The 20,776-nt window shown below is 35.4% G+C and overlaps 1 protein-coding gene across 3 annotated transcripts in view; it reads left to right on the top strand.

The window, feature by feature from the left end:
* Nucleotides 1-20,776, top strand: part of LOC149575709 (serine/threonine-protein kinase TOR-like) — a 214,384-nt gene that overhangs the window by 40,921 nt on the left and 152,687 nt on the right. For all 3 annotated transcript variants that reach the window (XM_089815481.1, XM_089815482.1, XM_089815480.1), the window contains exons 20-24: nucleotides 18,653-18,751; nucleotides 18,881-18,970; nucleotides 19,082-19,244; nucleotides 19,458-19,591; nucleotides 19,711-19,763. In XM_089815481.1, coding sequence (XP_089671607.1) covers nucleotides 18,653-18,751; nucleotides 18,881-18,970; nucleotides 19,082-19,244; nucleotides 19,458-19,591; nucleotides 19,711-19,763 — 539 coding nt within the window. The remainder of the gene's footprint in view (nucleotides 1-18,652; nucleotides 18,752-18,880; nucleotides 18,971-19,081; nucleotides 19,245-19,457; nucleotides 19,592-19,710; nucleotides 19,764-20,776) is intronic.

Below are 20,776 nucleotides of genomic sequence, written 5' to 3'. Positions count from 1 at the left end.
TAAGGGGTCCATATGTGTCTCATCCTACCAGTTGCCAGACTAGAAGCTCTTTAAACTAGCACAGTTTTTGCAAGATTTTCAATAGCTTGATATTCTTGCCCGATTCCACAAGTTTATAAATTACCTTACCTAAAATCCATCCATGCATCATCTTGGAGAGGGCACTCATCACTACTGTATCAAGGCAAGGTCCTTCTGTAGGCAAAAAGAAATGAAAAAGACATCAGTACACTTAAATGAACGCAATTACGACTAGTGTTAGGAGTTCGTTTTACAGTTACCCATACCATCACAATAGTGCATGCCATGATCTATCGCAGGACCACTGGCGAGCAGCCAGCAGAAAATACATGCTCTTTCATCACATTCAGAATATTGTTGACCTCACTTTAATATATCAGAAACCTTTATCTCAACATATACAAAGAAATAACAAAAAATTACGCTGGCACTAGAAGTTAAAAAATTAAAAGTGTTGAAAATAAAACTCACTCACTTGCAAACGAAATAACTGTAAACAATTAGCACAAAAATAAAGACGAAAGAGGGTTTTCCAAAGTCCTGCCACAAAGCCCACTCGAACGCCTTACAGAGCTAAAACCGACTTCCCATACTATATGACTTTGGTGTTTAACCTATAGATTCCATGTGCTTACATTTCTATCCGAACATGTGATGTCTAATGATTCGATTACATGACAGATCATCTATCCATATTCCTTTTCACAGTGGGCTTGATCATCTGTATTTGGTGATGACCTTCTACCTCATTTTACCAAAACCAAAAGGTCAGCTGATTGTAAAACACCCACAAAATTCCTTAAAAATCATAAAATCGATACACTCACTATCCTATATCAACATAATCATTTGAAAGGCATGGACACAGTTATCCACCAAAGATGATACATCCTTGGTTTAAGTAATGCTGGTTTGGAAAAATGATATAATCAACTATTACTATTTGTGGGTGTATCTTCATTGAAACAAAGCATTTTAAAAAACGTCAAACCATTCGGGATTTTACATACTGTTGTAGACGAAACCCAAATGCAAAGTGAAGCCGTTGCGGAGTAGCTTTGAAGATGAAATCCCCAAATCGAGAGTGAAGCTGTTGTAGATGAAACCCAAATGGAGAGTGAAGCTGTTGCGGAGTACTGTTGCAGATGAAACCCCCAAATGGAGAGTGAAGCCGCTGTGGAGTGGAGAAGAAACCCTGCCAAAAAAACCCTGGCCCCCAAAATGTTGCCAATGTAGAGAAAATAACTTTTTGCCCTTATGCGCTTGCTCACAGACCCGAGAAAATATGAAATTTGGGATAATAGGATTGAGAATAGGAATGGCCTATTTTAATAATAGGTTTTTTTTGGCATAAACTTATGCTCGTTTTAGGAGTAAAATTGGAATACGAAACCCTATTCTCTATTCCGATTTGGCGTACCAAATGGAGAATTGAAAACATATTCCAAAATGTCTATTCCTATTCTAGCAACCAAACGGGCCCCAAGTGTAGGAAACAAAATCAGGTTCTTAATGCTCTTGAGTACAATGGAAACTTAAGCCATAGGTTTTGATGCCATTAAAGTTTTGTATGAGACTGATGATGATTTTTGGGAGAGTGTAGAAAAACTCAAGTTGCCATCATCTAGTGTTTCAAATCATATGAGAGCTGAGTATTTTCAGCAGGATGGTTACCTCTTTAAAGGGAAACAACTTTGTATACCAGCTGCCTCCATGAGAGAGAATATTGTTAGAGAATTTCACAGTGGTGGTTTGGCTGGTCACTTTGGGAAGGACAAGGCAATAGCCTTGGTGGAAGATAAGTACTACTGGCCGAAGATGAGAAGGGACATCACTATGAATGTGGCATGTTGTAGAATTTGTCAAGTGGTTAAAGGACACTCTTAGAACACATGCTTGTATACACCATTACCTGTAACCACTTAACTATGGACAAATTTGAGTAAGCATTTTTTTCTTGGGACTTCCCCATGCTGAGCAAGGTATTGATTCTATTTTTGTAGTTGATAGATTCTCCAAGATGGCTCATTTTATTGCTTGTAAAAAAACTAGTGATGCAACAAGGATAGTAGACTTATTTTTCTCAGGGGTTGTTCGACTACATGGCATTCCAAAGATTATCACATTTGATAGGAATACTAAATTTTTGAGTCATTTAAGGAGGACCTTATGCAAGAAGATGGCAACAAAGTTACAGTGTATCAGTGCCTGTCATCCCCAAACAGATGCGCAAATTGAGGTAGTTAATTGAGGTTTGGGAAATTTGTTAAGGTGTGTTGTTGGTGAAAAGCCCAAATAGTGGGACTTGGCATTACCCCAAGCAGAGTTTGCTTACAGTTCTGTTAATAGATAAATTGGGAAATCTCCTTTTCAGATTGTAAGAATCCTCAAGGTGTTCTAGACCTTGTACCACTTCCTATGCAAGATAGATTTAGTGATGATGGCGAAGCATTTGCTAAACACCTTCAATAACTCCAACAAGATGTAAGAAGAAAGTTGCAGTATACTAATGGGAGATACAAAGCTTTTGTCAAAGCTAGTAGGTAACATAATTTAGTGAAGGTGATTTGGTGATGGTATATGCTTGAGATGTGAGAGATTTTCTATTGGAACATATCATAAGCTAAAGTACAAAAAGATTACAAAATTGTCAAGAAAATAATTGATAATGCTTATGAGGTTTTTTTACTAGATGATTTGGATATTTCTCCAGTGTTTAATGTTTGTGATTTGTATGCAATCCATGGAGAGTTTGATGACACAGATAGCAGAAAAGAAGTGTACTGGCAACACCAACTTCCAAGCGAGGAGGAAACGAGTGTTCAAATTCTGGACAAACAGTTTATAGTTACACAAATTGGTCACTACAATAGGTATTTGATTCAGTAGGATGGATTACCAACAATAGATAGCACCTGGATATCAGTGTGGGAGGTGATCAAGTTCGACACCACAAAACTGCAACAGTTTATAGCAAACCACTTGCGGGAGATGCATTCTTTTCAACAATGGGAGAATGATGCAGGGACATTCGAGGAAAATAACTTTTGATTCGGATTTGGGTTTTCTTAAATTTTTTTACATGTGGCTTTGTTAGGAGGAGTTATGTGGAATTCGAACTCAACCAACTTTGATGGTGGTTGTTTTGATATTTCTTTTGGGAGGTAAAAAGCTCATCTAGACCTTTCAAATTAGCATTTAGTTATCTTTCTGCATTTTTTAGAAACTTGTGTTTGTGATGAATTCGAAATTATGTTTCTAAAACCATTTCCAAAATAGAACTTCATTCTGTGACACTAGTTTTAGTAAACGGTGAGCGCTACTGGGACAAGCTATGAATGTAAAGAAAAACCTCCTAAGTCTTGAGAAATTTAAAAGATGTTCTCCTAAGTCTTGTGAAGAAAAACCTCCCAAGTCGTATTGTTTCATCGCTTGCCCGTTGCTTTCGTTCTGGCTTCATCGCTTTTGTTAAAACTATTTTAGATACATACATACATACATACATACATACATACATATATATTTGTTATATATGAGATATAATATATATATAAATATATATTTATATTTATTATGAGATATAAATTTCTATATATCTAAAGTATTATTATGTGAGAAAATTAATATAATAATAATTCATGGAAATCTTTTATATATATATATATAACTATAATTAAAATTTATCATTGTACTAATTATCTAATAAACATTGAGACATGTCCCTTCATGGGACACATGTCTTTTCTTGGCTTATGCTGCTTATAAATCTAAGAGGTTGTTGCCTTTGGAAAACACATACCTATCATGGATGTGCAAATACATTTGCAGCAATCTGAAAGCTTAACATGGTATCAGAGCAATGTTCATCTTTTGTGCCGTCTCTTTAGTGAAAGAGAAATTCTTTTGATTATTGTAATATTTCCTTCCATAAAATTGAACAAACCCACAATTGCATTGATTCCAGATCATTGTGAGTATTGGGTATTGAATGAGAAGCGATGACTATATTGGTGGATAGGAAGTATAATGATCGCATGAGAAACTCAAACAAACAAAAGTCTAATTATCCTTTTCTTACTCTAGCAGATAGAAAAATCAAGTAGCAGAAATAGAGACAATTAGGAAAATAAGGAAGGATAATATAGTCAACAAGGGGTATTTGTAAGCAATTAGTGACATGACAATACAATCCACAAAACCAAAGACTAGGGAAGTCAACAGTACAACTTCCCATGTAGCATGGGGGAACCATAAAGGTGGCCAACATCCAAAGTGGTGACTCATAGCCATACGATGTACAAGACAAGACAAAACAATCAACAATAAACACAACAAGAGGACAAGTGTGTGGATCAACCATTGGCGAACCGAAAATTATAACGGACAAGCGTAAGAGGAGGTGAGAGTGACTAGCAATCGGTACAGACAGTAAGTGGACAATAGAATCAAAACCAAACCCAGTGAACTAGTACTTGAAGAGTTAGTGTCCTTATCAGCCCAGGTGGCACGAATAAGGAGGAAGTATGACATTGTTGTTAAAATAGATCTTGCCAACCAATTGTTGCATCGAGACAAATAATCCACCATCAGTATCTTGAAGCATACTAATACCTTAAAATTGAATTGTTTGATTAGACAAGAAGACTTTGGGGCTCATTTGAGGAGTCGACACATTGCGTAAGAAGCTACGGACGGAGAAAATCAATGAAAGTTGTATTTATGAATGAAAGAGTGCTTAGTTGAAAAAATCAAGAAACAAGAAGAGTTGCCACGTGAGAAATTAATTACCCTCGGTTGTATAGATAAGGGATGGTGCAAATAGAAACTTCTATCTAAGAGATATAGGGAGGACTACACAAGAGGAATGTAATCTATTTTTGAAGGGGCATATTTTTTTTTATAGAAAAAGCACATCTTATACGAGATAAAATATAAATTAAGATTTATGTCAATTGTAAAAGTGAGTGGCTGTAGATAAGAATGTGTAAAAGAGGTATGGGGTTATATGTATTTATAATAAATATAAAACTGTGTATGAAGAAAGTGAAGAAAATGTGGTCCATCACAAGAGTATGCAAAGCATCAATACACAGTAGGGAAGGAGGGAAGTAGAGTCTCAACAATGGAAATATATTGGATTTACAATAAGAAGCCAAAGTATGAGTAATCCAACTGCCTTATGAAGAGGAGCCATTTCTAGAGATGCTACGTCTAAAAGATATTAAGTGAAACTCAAGATATGGAGGGAGATGAATATTTTTTTGATTATTATATCTCAAGAACTACCTTTATTTACTTTTCGTAGTTAATCTCTTATTTATATTTCTATACGTACTATAAGAGCTATTTGCGTTGATTTATTTCCTTCGAGTATGTTCTTGCGGGTAAAGGGAGATTGATATCAGATTTGGAGGGAGTTTGTCACTTCTACAAAGACTTCTTTGGATGAGGAGATCAGATGATTGATATTCAGAGGGAGTTCGAAAGTCCATGTGTGTAACTGGCCTACCCCCTGTCTACATCATGATGAAGTGAGTACTTCCAAATGATTATCACTTGTATTTGCAGAAGGTATTGGAAGGTGACAATCTTACAATAACTTAAATCATGATATACCTTTTATGTAAACGCTGAAACAAATCATGATAAATTATATGTTGTAAATCAACAACTAAGTGTTAGATGTCATTCACTTGACGTTTTATGACTTGTTTGTATGGATATATGATAGGCATTTGGTTAATATTATGTGTTGATATTCTGTAGGTCATTACCTTATTAAGTACTTGGTGAATAGCATATGTTGATATTCTGCAGGTCAATACTTAGAGGAACATCATTTGTTGATATTCTGAAGGCGAATACTCATGATATCAAAATGGTGAAAATCTTCTGAACAAAGATATCCTTAAATTTTGCCATTTTGAATATTACCAATGCTGTAATATTTGTGTTTATCCTTGCTAGCTAAGAGGGAGTGTTAATGTTTGGTAGCTTCAGTCAGATAAACCTATTTTATATATATATATATATATATATATATATATATACATATATATACATATATTTGTTATATATGAGATATAATTTACATATATATATATATATAATATAAATTTATATATATCTAAAATATTATGTGAGAAATTATTATAATAATAGTTAATGGAAATCTTATATATATATATATAATTATAATTAAAATTTGATATTAATTATCTAAGAAATGAATAGACATGTGCCATGAACGGACATGTCTCTTCTTGGCTTATGCTCTTTATAAATCCAAGAGGTTGCTTCCTTTGGAATGGAAAAAACATACCTGACATGGCAGTGCAAATACATTTGCAGCAATCCAAAACCTCAACACCAATTTTGGTTTTGTGGGTGTGGCTGCGTGGGTTGTATCTCCTTTCACGTGGGATTTTTACAAGCTTGCAAAGTCTTGGAGTTTTAGTTTTTTACTTTCTTGCAATTTTCCTAATTGCTCAATCTGTTTGCCTGTAGGCTCTATTCGATCCTGCATTTGAGTGCGTCTTCCTTTTGTCTTTAAGGTTGCGTATGTCTTCATTTGGGCAACACTGTAAATGCCTAGTGCTTTTCTCTCGCTTTTTTTTCTTCTCCTACTCGACTAGTTTTCAGTTGGGTCGACATTGCTTTTGCTGTTTTGGTTCTGTGTGGTTGCTCCTCTTGCCCCTACGCCTTGTCCTCACAAGATTTCGGTGGATCTTCCTTTGATAGGGGGTTCTTGTTTCAGGGTGTTTTTGGTGTGTTGGCTGAATTGTTTGGTTGGTAATTGCTATTTCTTCCTTGCGCCTGATTGCTATTCACTATCTTTCACTGCCTGCTGCTGTCGTTGGTCCAAGTTGTGGTTGTTTCTGCCTTTGTCGACATTTTGCTATTCGTCCTATGGATAATCCTCTTTCTTAACTTCCATCTATTACCTATCAACGACTCATAGATTGAAAGGTTAGGCTTGAAATTGAAAACCAAAGTCTTTGTGACACCGTCCAGTTTCTTTCTGCATCTTTGAATGATTTGGAACAACATGTTTGCTCTGATTCTGCACATATCAAAGATTTCTTTGAAACTTTTACCACAGGATCAATAGATATCAAAACCTATATTGACTCCATAACTGAACAGTTTGGGGAAATCAGTATCATTAAGGACAAGCAGACTGAACTCGTTAACATACAAACTTATTTGATTTAAAAAACAGAACAACATATTAAATCTTGGGCCTCCATTTGTAACAACACCATCATTGCAGTTCTCTTTCGCGTGGAAATGATTGGACAAGGGATGTGGTTAGATGAGTATGTTGGACGTGGTCGAGAGCTCAATTTGAGAGATTGGGGCCTTTCTCTTGCTTCCGTTGACCCCATTTCGGTTGAGTGATCTTTCCTTAGTGACCAGTTAGGCATTTCAAATATCACATTTGATAGGGTTTGGGTTGGCTTTGATAACACTCTTTTCTGAGGTTCCTTTCTTTGACTATCTAGCTCTGAGTTTTTAGAGCAAGGATGAAGCTTTGTCCTATTTTTACTTAGATTTATCTTGATGAGGATCTTATGAAATCACAAGTGGTAGAGTTGAAAAATTCTCATGGACTTGTTGCAAAGGCTAGATGCTACAGGAAGTGGGCAATTTTTTGCAACCTTAGAGATGTTATTCGAGACTCCCCTCCCCCTGGCTGGGAACAAATACTGACCTTCTAGGCCAAAAGATGGTCTTGGCGGTATTTGGACAAGAGGAAGCCTCTTAGCGGTTCCCTACTTCTCAACTGTTGGAACGACAAAGGCACCTTACAGTCCTTGTCGGGCCTTTTTTCATGATTTTGTTGGTTCTTATAATGTTCTTGTCGTTACTAAGACTCATTAGAGGCCTATCCATCTTCTTGTTTGGTCAACTAGGTATCAACGATTTTCTGTCTGTAGGGACGACGTTAGGAATTTTGATGTTGTTAGGGGGTTGGGTGGTGTCGCTTGTTTGATTAGAGACCATCTCGTCAACACTACTTTAGTGGTTAATTTGACACATTGGCTAGATTCTTGTGGAACCGTATTGGTCACATTGCATGGCATCACACATACATCTTCATTGTAGTTTGTTACTTTTTGTCGGCCTCCTCGTCTCAAGTAGTACATAGCACATAAGGTGGCAACCCTTATGTGGACTTACATGAGAACATTTCTAGATTCTAGATCACAAGTGACATCATCATCCTAGAGTATTTTAAGACACGGACCAAAGATCTTCAAACCCCACTTCACGACCACTAGCTTGATTCAATTTGTACTTTTGAGGTAGATCCAAGCAACTAGGGTCTTCAACACTTTTCTGAGGATAGCTAGGGCCCCTTATGAGGTACGAGCGTCATCTTCTATTGACTGTTGTGCTTTGGAAGTAAGTTCGCCTCTCCATTTCCCACTTGCACCACCCACTTTCTTCTCAGCCCCAAGTGTAGGAACACTTGTCCTATCAACTAGTGGTTTGATGATGCTTGCAAGTCTTTCTATTGTTTGATTCTTTTGGCCTTCACCACTCACTCCTCGTCCTTTGCTCTGTTGTGACTCTCTTACCGCTACTTTATTTGTCACAAAAAAGCGGTTGTACTTTAGGTCGTAGTGGAGATCCCTCTGTTCCTCACTCTTGCATTACCCCAAGCTCTTTTGGCGTACTGTGTTGATGAAATATAATCATTAATGTCAAATAACAAAAAATAATATTGTCATTGATGGCGAATATGAAATGAGTTCTCACCATGCAAATGTGAAATGAATAATTACCACTAATGCTGGAATAGCAAGAAGTATGTTTAGAACTATGGAGTTGGATATATGGAATCATTACCTTAAACATCATATATAGAGTCTAAACTCTTTACCGACATATTATATATATATTGGTATATTTGGAAAAGCATACAAATAAATAAGGAAAAACCTTGATGATGTATTAAGATGTATGAAGGCCAATGTCTAAAGATGAAAGTAGTGATTTTATGAAGTATGAGATCAATAAAGAAGAACTAGTCAAAGAGGACTATGATAATGTTGATACCTATTGAATCAAGCAACAGAGCTAGATGATTTAGAAGATTGAATCTGAGTGTAAGGCATCTGGAAAATAAGAAAGGAACATCTATCATATATAACAGTATGGCAGCGACATAGAAGGCCAGACTTATAATACTATGTAAGTTTAATACCTTAATCAAAAGCATAAGATGGTATGGTTTTGTCTTTCTGAAGGATATACATTATGATATTTTCCAGAAATAATATTACAGAGGACTCCACATCAGACAATCTCCCAGCAGTGATGAAATTTCTATGAAAGAAAACAGCAAAGTCAGACTTAATCCCAGTTCGCCTACGAGGCACATAAGACAAAAGATGCAATACATATATCGAGTAAAATATATGCAAGGTATCGAAAGGTAGAAATAAGCATGTAAAAATAAGAAGACAAACAGAGGTGCTGTCGGATTTGAAAAATAAGAAATACTTTGCATATTATATGCAGTTCATATCATCGTGAGTTTCCAAGTCAGCAGAAGTCAAAAATATAATGTGTTCAATGTCATAGCAAAGACGGCAATGAAGCAAGTGTATGAATCAACGATAAATCAGAAATACAAGTGATAAATGATATAATGTTTATCAAGATACAATAAAGACAAGATGCGATTAAATAATGGAATCAGCATGTTTGATTCTCTGCATAAGTACATCAGTCATAAGTCAAAGAGAGCCAACAATATGCTACAGCAGTGAGCGAAATGATTCAACTTTGAGTTGATACTATCAGTATTGCCACATTGATAAAATATATATTGGAACCTACTGTCAACACAAAGTCTGAAGGAGTAAAGGAGATTTACAGCTGTTTATCTTTACAAATACAAAGTGATGGATTCTGTTTGTTGCAATTTAAAAACCCGTCAGGTTGAAATAATATACAATGCTGAAGTGGCGGTCAAACTTACCACATCATCCTATTTGGAATAGACTATGTGCTGTCACAATATATGGAACAAATAAGGCAACGTTAAAACTTGCAAATATGTTAGTTGAAAGTATTCATGTAACTTCTTCAGCGATTGTATTTGAGCATGCTTTGCCTGGGTGGAAACACGGACCAAGAAAAATATAATTAACATAAAAAATAGAAGACTCTTGATACTTTGGAGTGGAAGACACAGGAGATACAAATGTAATCTGGCTATAGGGTTTGATACATATATCAATACCAATAAAAAGAGGTGATATTAAATATGGTATGCTCAATGACCTCAATAAAAGGTTAATTATAACCGATAACATCAATTTGGTCGATGAGATTAAATAACAAGTAGGAGATAATTTCCACAACATGTCAAATTGTGATATTGCTATCAGGATTTAACTGTGTGATTTCTGAGTCAAACTCATTGACCCATGTTTCATGAGTAGTGATTCAACATTAATCCATCTCTCATGAGAATAAATGGAACACCTAGCACTCATTGGATCTAGGTGATGCTCACAGGGGTGAAGCACCGAAGACTTCCCAGGAGGTCACCCATCCCAGTACTACTCCAGCCTGAGCGCGCTTAACTACGGAGTTTCCTCCATGGTTAAACCCAAAGCTTGCAACCCCATTTGCAAAACCTTCACCAAGTGTTGTGCCTTATGAACCATTCATTAGAAAGCCCCTTAAGCTCATCAATTGATAAGTAGGAGATAATTTCCACAACATGTCAAATTGTGATATTGCTATTAGGATTTAACTGTGTGATTTCTGAGTCAAACTCATTGACCCATGTTTCATGAGTAGTGATTCAACATGAATCCATCTCTCATGAGAATAAATCGAACACTTAGCACTCACTGCATCTAGGTGATGCTCACAGCAATATCACAGATTAAATAACCTTTTTCTTTATCCAAGGTTACGATAGAAACAATAGAATAGAAGAGCCATATGATAAATAACTGAGGTCTTTTGATGGCAAAGATGGATTGTGAACCTCAATATATTTTGATGAAGGCCCAGAAAATGAGTTTTTGAATATATTTGCGTAAATATCAGTAAGAAGTTTCGAATCAGATAATGACCACTTCATTAACAATCATGGGAAGGTTGAGTGATTAATATATGATGGTTAATATAATTTGATTTGAAATAAGAAATCATTAGATGCATACGAAGACATGATGGTTCCTTGAAAAGTCATGTATAACGTGTATATATGAAGAGTTTGAAAATCAGTAAGAAATTGTTGTTTAGAAAATCTGAAAAAAGAAATATGAATGAAGTAACAAAAAAAGGAATATAATAGAAGAGGAAGGGACGAATAAAAGTAGAGAAGTCTGCTGAAGAAATAAATGAATAAAGAGAATAGTGTGAGCCCTTAAAGAGAAAAGTATATGCAAGTAGATAAATTTATCAGATATATATATGTATGAGAATTTTTAATATGATGAGTGAGGGATTTATAAAGACTATATATATTGTAAGAAAGTATAATAAATATAAAAATATGTTGATTACCTAATTGGAGATTTGAGACTACAATAAACAATAGATTGAAGAAGGGAAGGTATTTGGAAGCAAAACAAGATCCATCATGAGTTGAGTCAGCAACATTATCAGGGTGGAATAGAAGTGTGTGTGTAGTGGGTTGGTGCTTACAGAGACAAAAGTGGGGGTTGGTGCTTCCAGTAGGTCGGTGCCTACGAAGTGTGGGAGTTGGAGCTTCCAGTGAGTCGGTGCTCATAAACATAAGGGTTGGAGCCTCAAGTAGGTTGGAACCTACAAAACATTGTAAAAGAACAATTTATAAATGAAAGCATTTTTGTCATGGTTTTCTCCCACATTGGGTTTCCATGTAAATCTTGTGTTATTGTGTTATGTGCATAATTGTTCATTTCAGCATTTAAAGTTATTTGGATAAAAAGTTTTTAAATTGGCAAAGTTTTTATTATTTTGATTCACCCCGCTTCTCAATATAATCGTGTCCTCTTCGTGTGTTTCGTTGCCATCCCGAACCACAACTCTTTAGTCTCTCACACCTCCACTCTTTACGACATCCCCAGCCTCAGACTCTCTACCTCAACCCCCTCCACCTCAGCCCTCTGACCCATTGCCTTCTTTTCACTATCTCTAGCTTTTACAAGGCGATTATATCCATGAGTTGTAGCAAGACAACAAATGAGGAAGGTTTCCAAGTGGAACTCATCGATCATGGTATCACGGTTTTGGGTTCCTTCCACTTAGTGCTCGTTAATAGAGTGGTTTGTACTTTTGATTCATAAGGCCAAGTCAATTTTGGACCTTGACAATTAGAGGACCATCATGGTTGTGCATGCTTTTGCCAAATTCTATGCTATAGTGTTGAACACTATTTTAGCTAGAGAGCTTGATAGGTGACATTGTCGTGCAAGGGGTGAGGTTCGCTTCTGCACCAATTTTCATAACATGGATCATATTTTTATGTTGCAACTATTGTTAAGGAGGCTCGACACTACTCAAGGAAAGTCTACTGTTGCTTTGTGGACTTTCACAAAGTGTTTGACTTTATTCCTCGAGTGGTGCTTTTTCAGAAGCTTAGAGACTTTTAAGATTCTTTTGGTGGCTATTATGAGGTTATATGAGACTGTGGTGGGAATGTTCATGACTTCGCTGGGGTTATCCGATCCGATCTAGAGTACCATTGGGGTGAAGCAGGGCTGCCCTCTCCCTGCCACCTGGTTTGACATATACATTGACGAGCTCAAGGCATTCTTCTAGGATTTCTTGCTCCTGACGACGGTTGCTACTTACACTAGGTTCTAATGTTCATTCTTTTATTTGTTGATGATGCGGTTCTTTTGGTCTGCTCCTTGGAGGATCTTCAATGACTTCTCCATTGTTTGGCCTCCTTTTGTGACTTTCAGCACTTAGTTGTGAGCCTGAGTAAGACCCAAGCGACTGTCTTCGACTGCGTGGAGACCTCCCATCTTCACTTCTATTTTCAAGGCCTAGAGGTCGATATTTCATCATCTTACCCTTACCTTTGGGTTAAGCTCTCTAGATCTCATTTCAATTTGGGACCTGCCATGCAATCCATGGTCAAGAATGGGTTGGGTTCCTTAGCCATGTTGGAAAGACAATGCTTCAGACATCTCTTTTAGGACACTATGTCCAACTTGTCCCTCTTAGATTCCTCAATTAGATTGTAACGCCCCGCTAGGGAACCCAAAAGAAATTAACCTTAAATTTCACCAAGTTTGCCAATTTTTTTTATTTAAAAAATAATATCATCAACACATAGCATAGCGGAAGCAATAACACATACATACAACCATCATAAACATATTTCATCTCTCAAGGGTCCTATGACGTTGAATCACATATATATAAGTTTTATAAATACTAAAATATGATACATTACAAATCCTCATCATAGATAAACTTCAAGTACGAATCTAATTAAATAATATAAAATTAAATAAGATGCCACGTGGCATAACCAGAATGCATAATCATCCGCTGTACAAGTCACAGGGTATGAAAAGCACAAAGAATATACATCAAGAATATAATACATTATCTCATAAGATTTTTAATAATCAAATTCAGTACAACAGAATATAACCATCCATCAGGACGCATGATCAAAATGAAACAAATAACTACAGAAGGACATTTAGCATCGGCATCCAATTGTTGTGTCTCAATGGTATAAGAAACACTACCACCTGACCTCGTGGAACCTAAATGATCCACTCCCACCATGCTAAGGAGATAGTCTCAAGTCCCATACTGATATCAATCCACAAGTCATAACCAACATCTAGGTCAAGGAAATCCTTATAGCAATCTTTCTCTAAGGTACCAAGACACAAGTATCATCTAATCCTAGAGGCAACAAAGACACGTAGGAAATTTGCTATGCAAGTGGGCAAGTGTCATCGCATGAGCGAACTCTAAGGTTACCCTGGTAGCCTCTCTGGACTCCGGCCCCATAGTGTCTCTATGTGGCATCAGTATCCTTTTCGTACAGACAAGGCGTACTAACGAAGCAAGGTCACAACCAAGCAACCTCTCTACTCCCATCCTAGCCTGTACTAGCACTCAAGGCATGGGCAAGGAAAAACATTGACTCTTATTAATTCATTTTACACTCATTTTATGAATGTTATCACTTGTTAAAACAACTTACAATGGGTTACCCAGAGAACCTCTTTAGGGCTCTGACTTTCATTGCAAGCCACTTCCCAACGTACAAATAGATTACCTACCCTAAGCTCATGAAAAGTACAACTCATAAAATCACAATTTTCACATCAGTCCTGTATAAGCAACTGGAAAGCACCTATAGATAAAACATAGTATTTACCTCAATCCTTTACAAGCAACTGGAAAACACCTAAAGACCAATCACAATAATCGCCTCACTCCTATACAAGCAACTAGAAAACACCAAAAAATAACTGATCGAAGACTCAAAGGTAACAACAGGAAAACGACAAAAATAACCTCAGTTCTGTACAAGAAATTGGAAAGCATCGAAAGATAACTAATCGAAAACTCAAAGGTTACACTAGGAAAATCACACCATTCACCTCAGTTCTATACAAGCAACTGGAAAGCACTAACATTCATTTGATCTATCACTATTGGCAGGTATAAAAGATCGTGACCAAATAAAAACCATAACATGATCACAAAACAAAACTCCCCAAGTCTCTAGTAAACATCCTAATTGGTCAACGAACTAAGTCAAAACCAAACCCCAACACAAAGTAAAACGCACATCACATCAAGTGTATTTTCATAATTCTGTTTGGTTTTGAAAACATAAGATTTTGATTTAAAACAGTCTCAGTTTTTGTTTTTATAGAAGTACAGATTTGCTAAAGCTTTTGAGTCCACAAGAACCTTTACACTCAACAAATCATAAAAAAAATTTCCCTTAAAAAAAAAAACTATATATCTAAACATCTATAATTATGAATTATAAAAAAAAACTAACAATGATTATTAATTTAATAATAATAATATTAAATAGTAATTATTATAAATAATAATCAAAATATATAATAAAAATTATTATAAATAATAACTAAAACAAAACTCATTTAATGTATTTAGAAAACCCCATAATATGGGGTGGATGCCGCGCGGCCCTAGGCCTGCGTGCGACCAGATTGCATGCGACTAGACTGTGTTGGTAGCCTCAGTTGCCACAATAGTCAAGGATTGCACGATAGCCTTGGTGGCCATTGCAGTCAACTGCGATGAGTAAAAAGGAAAGGTGGGTGAGGGGTGGTGGCCCCCGCCCACCCAATACTATTTTAATTTTTTTTAAAAACATAAAACCCTAGATTCGAATTCCAAAAACACATACAGTACAATATCATTTCTTTTTCTTAAAAATATTATTATTACCACAGTAATATATTATTACTGTGGTATTAATATATTGAAATATATTTTTTGAAATTTAATTTAATAACAGATCTGGTTGGAAAATAATTGCAAAATTATCAATTTCATATTTAATTACTGATATTCCTTTTTCCTAGGTTGTACGGGTACGTGGGTGCCGGTACGGGAACGGGTACGGGTACGCATATTTGTCAAAATAGGGGACGGGGGTACGTGTATATGCCTAATTTTTTCTATATAATTAATATTTTATAGAAAATATAAAAATCAAAATATCTGTCATGAGTCATGACATTGAGCATTCAAAACAAGAAATTTGAAAATATGAGCCATAAGTCAGATTATATATATATATATATTATATATATATGTATATGTTGAATGTTTAAAGTATTTTCATAATAGGGGACGAAGGTACTTGGGTATGTCAAACTTATTTAAAAATTATACTTTTATATTTATAAAAAATCTGAAATTATGAGTCATGACAATGGTTTTTCAAAACAAGAACAATGATAAAGTTTGCAAATGTAATGTATTGGTTTCAGTTTCAGATTTGCTATGAAATAATTATACATGATAAATGCGTAGATGCATAACAAAGAAGGCAGACTTTAAACATGAACAAGAAGATCCTAAATCATATGACAATGACATATTGCAAATGATAAACTTATGACTTGAACAGTGATAAAGTTTATTGTTAATGAGTATCAAAGTTTCAAACTGATTTGGTATTGAATAAAGTTTGATAAACAACAAGTTAATACAAAAACAAAAAACCAAAAAAAAAATCAGAATCTTAATCAAGGTCCTTAGCTATGATGCTCTCCACCGAGTACCTAGTATGTAGGATACGTGTACCCGGAACTTGGGTACGTGGGTACGAGTACCCATTCAACCTTGTCTTTTTCTAACCCCATCTCGAATCCATAGTTTTTCCAAAATAATCTAATTACGAAAACAAGATTCTCAAACAAGGTTTCAAATAATTAATTCGTTCACAGGCGTTTTCAAGAAATGAAGAACAGTAAATTTCAACACGAGGGTTTCAACCTGAATATATTCTGAAAATAGATCCATACAAACATGGAGAAGACAGAGAAATTTTGAAGAGGAATTTATTGTGCAAAACCCAACAAGATCCTACCTTGATTTGATGCTCAGAGCTCGCATGGAAATCCCCGTCCTTTCGAAAATCCTCTTTCTCGGAAATTGGCCCTTCCAAACTTGTGTATGTAAAAATGAGCTTCGATTTCTTTATTAAGAGCTTTCTCCTTTTAGGGTTTTAGTTTTGCAATCACGCGAAACCTTTTTGTTATTAATTAATTTTATTTTAATTTCATGTGCAAACTTTTTGCATTTTAATTAAAATAAACTTTATTAAATTTATTCTCTCTCTTTTATTAAATCACAAGACGTCTTTAGTAAAATATTTATTAATTTAACTAATAATAATATTTAGAGTTTATTATAAAAATGAAACTCCTAAATAAATTATTATTAAATTAAATAAATATAATTATGTCAAAATTAGAACATCAATTAAATCTTTTAAATTTAATTCTTTTATTTAATTAATTTCTCAATTAATTAAATATAATTAAATATTGATTTTTCTTTTATTTAATAATCTTTGAATTTGATTTAATTATAACTGAAAAATCACAATAGAACCACAAAACTAAATAAGAACACCCATTATAAAGGACAAAGTACTAAATCAAACTCAAGGGTCACGAATTCACATCTCATGATGAATTTGGAAGGGTAAAACTCAAATACTTGTCCTACTTTCTATGACAATTGGCTTAAGGTTAGGATTTGGACTCGAGAATTATCTCCCCTCTTTTACCATTGAGATACTGTGATAGGGCATGCTCATTCTGACAATTCAGGGAAGTCGATGTCCGGTACCTGCAATCTGCATTAAATCCAAGCATGTACATATACATATAATCTAAACTAAATAGGCAATGGCGGGGAGTGGTGCGTTGTGTAAATCCTGACTAGCAGGTGACTACGACTCCCTCCCTCAACCACATCAGAAACGTCAAACACAAAGTAAAACATACAAGTACACCATTCACATGCAAGTATGGGGTAAGTAACTATAGAAACTGCATACAAATCATCCATCTAACTATCATCATGAAATAAGTGAAATCACTATATAAACATACATATATCATCATCGAAATAATCATGAACACATGAAATAATTGAGTATCAAGTAGCTCATCACATATATAAATTGAGTCTGAAATAACATCCAATCAAATCTGGTAACCAAGTACTGCTAATCATAAAACATAACCATAAAGTTGGCCTAAAAGAGTTTGACAATCCAACATGAAAAGCAAACTAGGGGTAGGCATTACATAGACCGACCGTGGTCTACATCTTTGTTGTGTGGGGGCCATCTCTTTTGGATTCCGATTGGGCCTCGGTTGAGAGGGTCTAGACCCTTTTACTTCATCGCATAATCAAATGCCATCGGCTTACTCATCACATCGTCATTTTGGCCGAGTGTGTGGTACATCCCTTCAGGCTTGGGGCCATCTTTGACCTGGTCTGGTTCCTATAATGTGTTCAGGGGTTTGTGTAAGGTCATACAGTTATCTATTTCCTCATTAGTTCACTATTGGAGTGTGACTGATCAAACTATTTATGTTCCTCGAGGAGGTTAATCTCTTTCACACACAATGTTTTGGTAGAAGCAAAAATGGCTAGTGATTAAAAGGATGGAACTAAAACAATATGGGTTAATTGTTGAACTGAGTTAAATGCATGTGCTGAAGTAGATTGCAGTCCATAACTGAAATGCAATGAAAAGCTGATTGCGAGCTTTGTTTATTGTTGTCTGTGCTTTTCCACTTATTTTCTGTTGTATGAAGAGCCTGATAGACCTTCTAAATATTCCAGATTACTTTGGTTTTGGGCATTTGTAAAATCCAGGGTATTGTAGAACATGATGAATTTTTAGTTGGAAAGTTTAGTAATTTTTTTGTACTTAATCAAACACTTGTGTAAGGTCAACCTGGAAATGTTATTCAAGTACTGCAGGATGACTCTAATTTGCCCTGTTTAGGTCCAGAAAGAAATCAAGAATTGTAATTTGCTTTCTTGGTTTTGTGAAGACTATGCCTGCTGTAATCTGCACATCTTAATGTTAACCTTGTGACAATTTAATCAATGTTTATTGCAGGTTTTACCTGATCTTTTCCACATTGTTCATACTTGTGAAGGTGGTTTAAAGGATTTCATTACATGGAAGCTAGGAACCTTAGTTTCTATTGTACGCCAGGTAATGATGCATTCTCACATATGTTTTCATTTTAATGTTCCGTTCATTAAAATTCGAGCTAATTTGATTCATTTTCTGGAAAGGTGAAAAAAGTATTATAATATGAATGTGCTTTGTGGTATTTTGCAGCATATACGCAAATATTTACCGGAATTACTTGCAATTATTTCGGAATTTTGGTCTTCATTTAGTTTGACAGGCACCTGCCATCCTTCTGCAGTGAGTGGAGCTTTCAGAAGGCATAGAGAATCATAGCATTTCTGTTTAGTGGATTTGAGAACATGTAGTTACTCTCTTGATTCTTATGGTAACTTTCCTATTTCATGACAGATCCTACATTTGATGGAGCAGCTTTGTTTGGCTCTGAATGATGAGTTTCAAGCATACCTCCCAGAGATTTTGCCTTGCTGTATCCAGGTTCTAACTGATGCTGAACGCTGTGGGAGCTACAGCTATGTGCCTGCTATTCTTCATACCCTTGAAATATTTGGCAGTAAGCAATTCTGGTTTTATATTCCTTTTTCCAAAATAAAATATGTGGTGAAATTACTTAATAAAGTAATTTGTTCAGAGGGAAATCAGACATAATATCATAATTCTGGATACTACCACATATTTTTTTTATAAATCTGATGCTATAAGTCTCCTCTTAGATTCCATTTCAAGGAAATTACAAGATCAGTGATAAAATTTGTTACTTTTGTAGGTACATTAGATGAACACATGCACTTGCTTCTGCCCGCTCTTATCCGGATATTTAGGCCAGACAATTCAAATGTGCCTGTAGAGATCAGACGCGCTGCTATGAAAACACTTACAAAGTTAATCCCCCGTGTGCAGGTTACGATTTGATAATTTTTACTATTTCCAGTTTTGACTAGAATTTATTTGCCAGTTTAGTAATGGTGTTCATAGTTCTTTAATGTTAATAAATTTTGCATGGTTTCCTTCCATGGCAGGTATCAGGTCATATATCTGCATTGATACAACCCTTAAAGCTTGTTCTTGATGGGTGAGAGAAGATTATTGCTTTTCATTGTTTATATATTTAATACATCCAAGAGTGCTTGCCGAGTAAATTTTGAATAACTTTCCATTCAAATATATAGTTGAATGAAAGGGAACATTTACCTTTTTTAATAGAGCTGTTGAGTTAAATGAAATATGCTTTCTTGTTTTTCTTTCTCTACCGTTACCTTACTTAATCCCAATTCTTTGTGAGTTTATTGCCTTTCTGAAACCACTCTCAAACATCCTGACAATATATACATGAAATATTTCCTAAAAAGTAAAAAGAGAGATAAAACACATATTGAAATGTGAGTTATCCATAGATGTTATATTTCATGAATATATTCTGTTGAACCGATGCAAATGGGACTGACTTGAAGGCAAAGATGGGGAGTTAAATGTTACATTTCATCTAAACTTTGGAATCACAAATCCAGAAAACATTAGCATTCTGAGACTTGAAGAGAAAAAAAACAGTTTTTGGAGTTTGAGAATTCAAACTTGTTCACACTCGGCGAGTTTTGCGAGTCTCTGAGGCTTGGTGCGTCTCACCCAAGACTCAGCTAAGTCCAAGTTCAGGAGCCCCAGATTCGTGAGGGTTGTAGTTCTCATCCACAAAAGGTTTTGCTGATTTGTTTGTACATAATCGTGTCTCTTTTCTTGAACATTGGAGAGTTTGATGATCTTCTGTCTTTAAAATCGCGGTTTAGTTTCAAAGTTTGAACAGTTTCTTTGGTTGTAGGGAGTGACAGTTTTTGTTTTCTCAGCATGAGGTTGGAAGGATTTTGGTTATTAGTTTTGGAGAATCAGGGAGGCTCTGAGCAGCTGCTTATTTTGTGTAGTGTTCTAAGCATTCATGAGAGGGTACTATTAGAATATTCAATTACACAGTCTCTTTTTTGTTTTTCTATTAATGGTTATTTATTATGTTTCTATAGGCTTCTTTTATTAGAAGTCGTAGTTGCTAATTTTAGCTAAACGGTTTGTTCTTTTTTGATCACTGTTATGTAAATT

The sequence above is a fragment of the Cupressus sempervirens genome, chromosome 2, assembly GCF_028749045.1.
Source record: "Cupressus sempervirens isolate cs-2001-9-10 chromosome 2, ASM2874904v1, whole genome shotgun sequence".
Taxonomy (NCBI): domain Eukaryota; kingdom Viridiplantae; phylum Streptophyta; class Pinopsida; order Cupressales; family Cupressaceae; genus Cupressus; species Cupressus sempervirens.
This window is presented reverse-complemented; position numbering and strand designations above follow the sequence as displayed.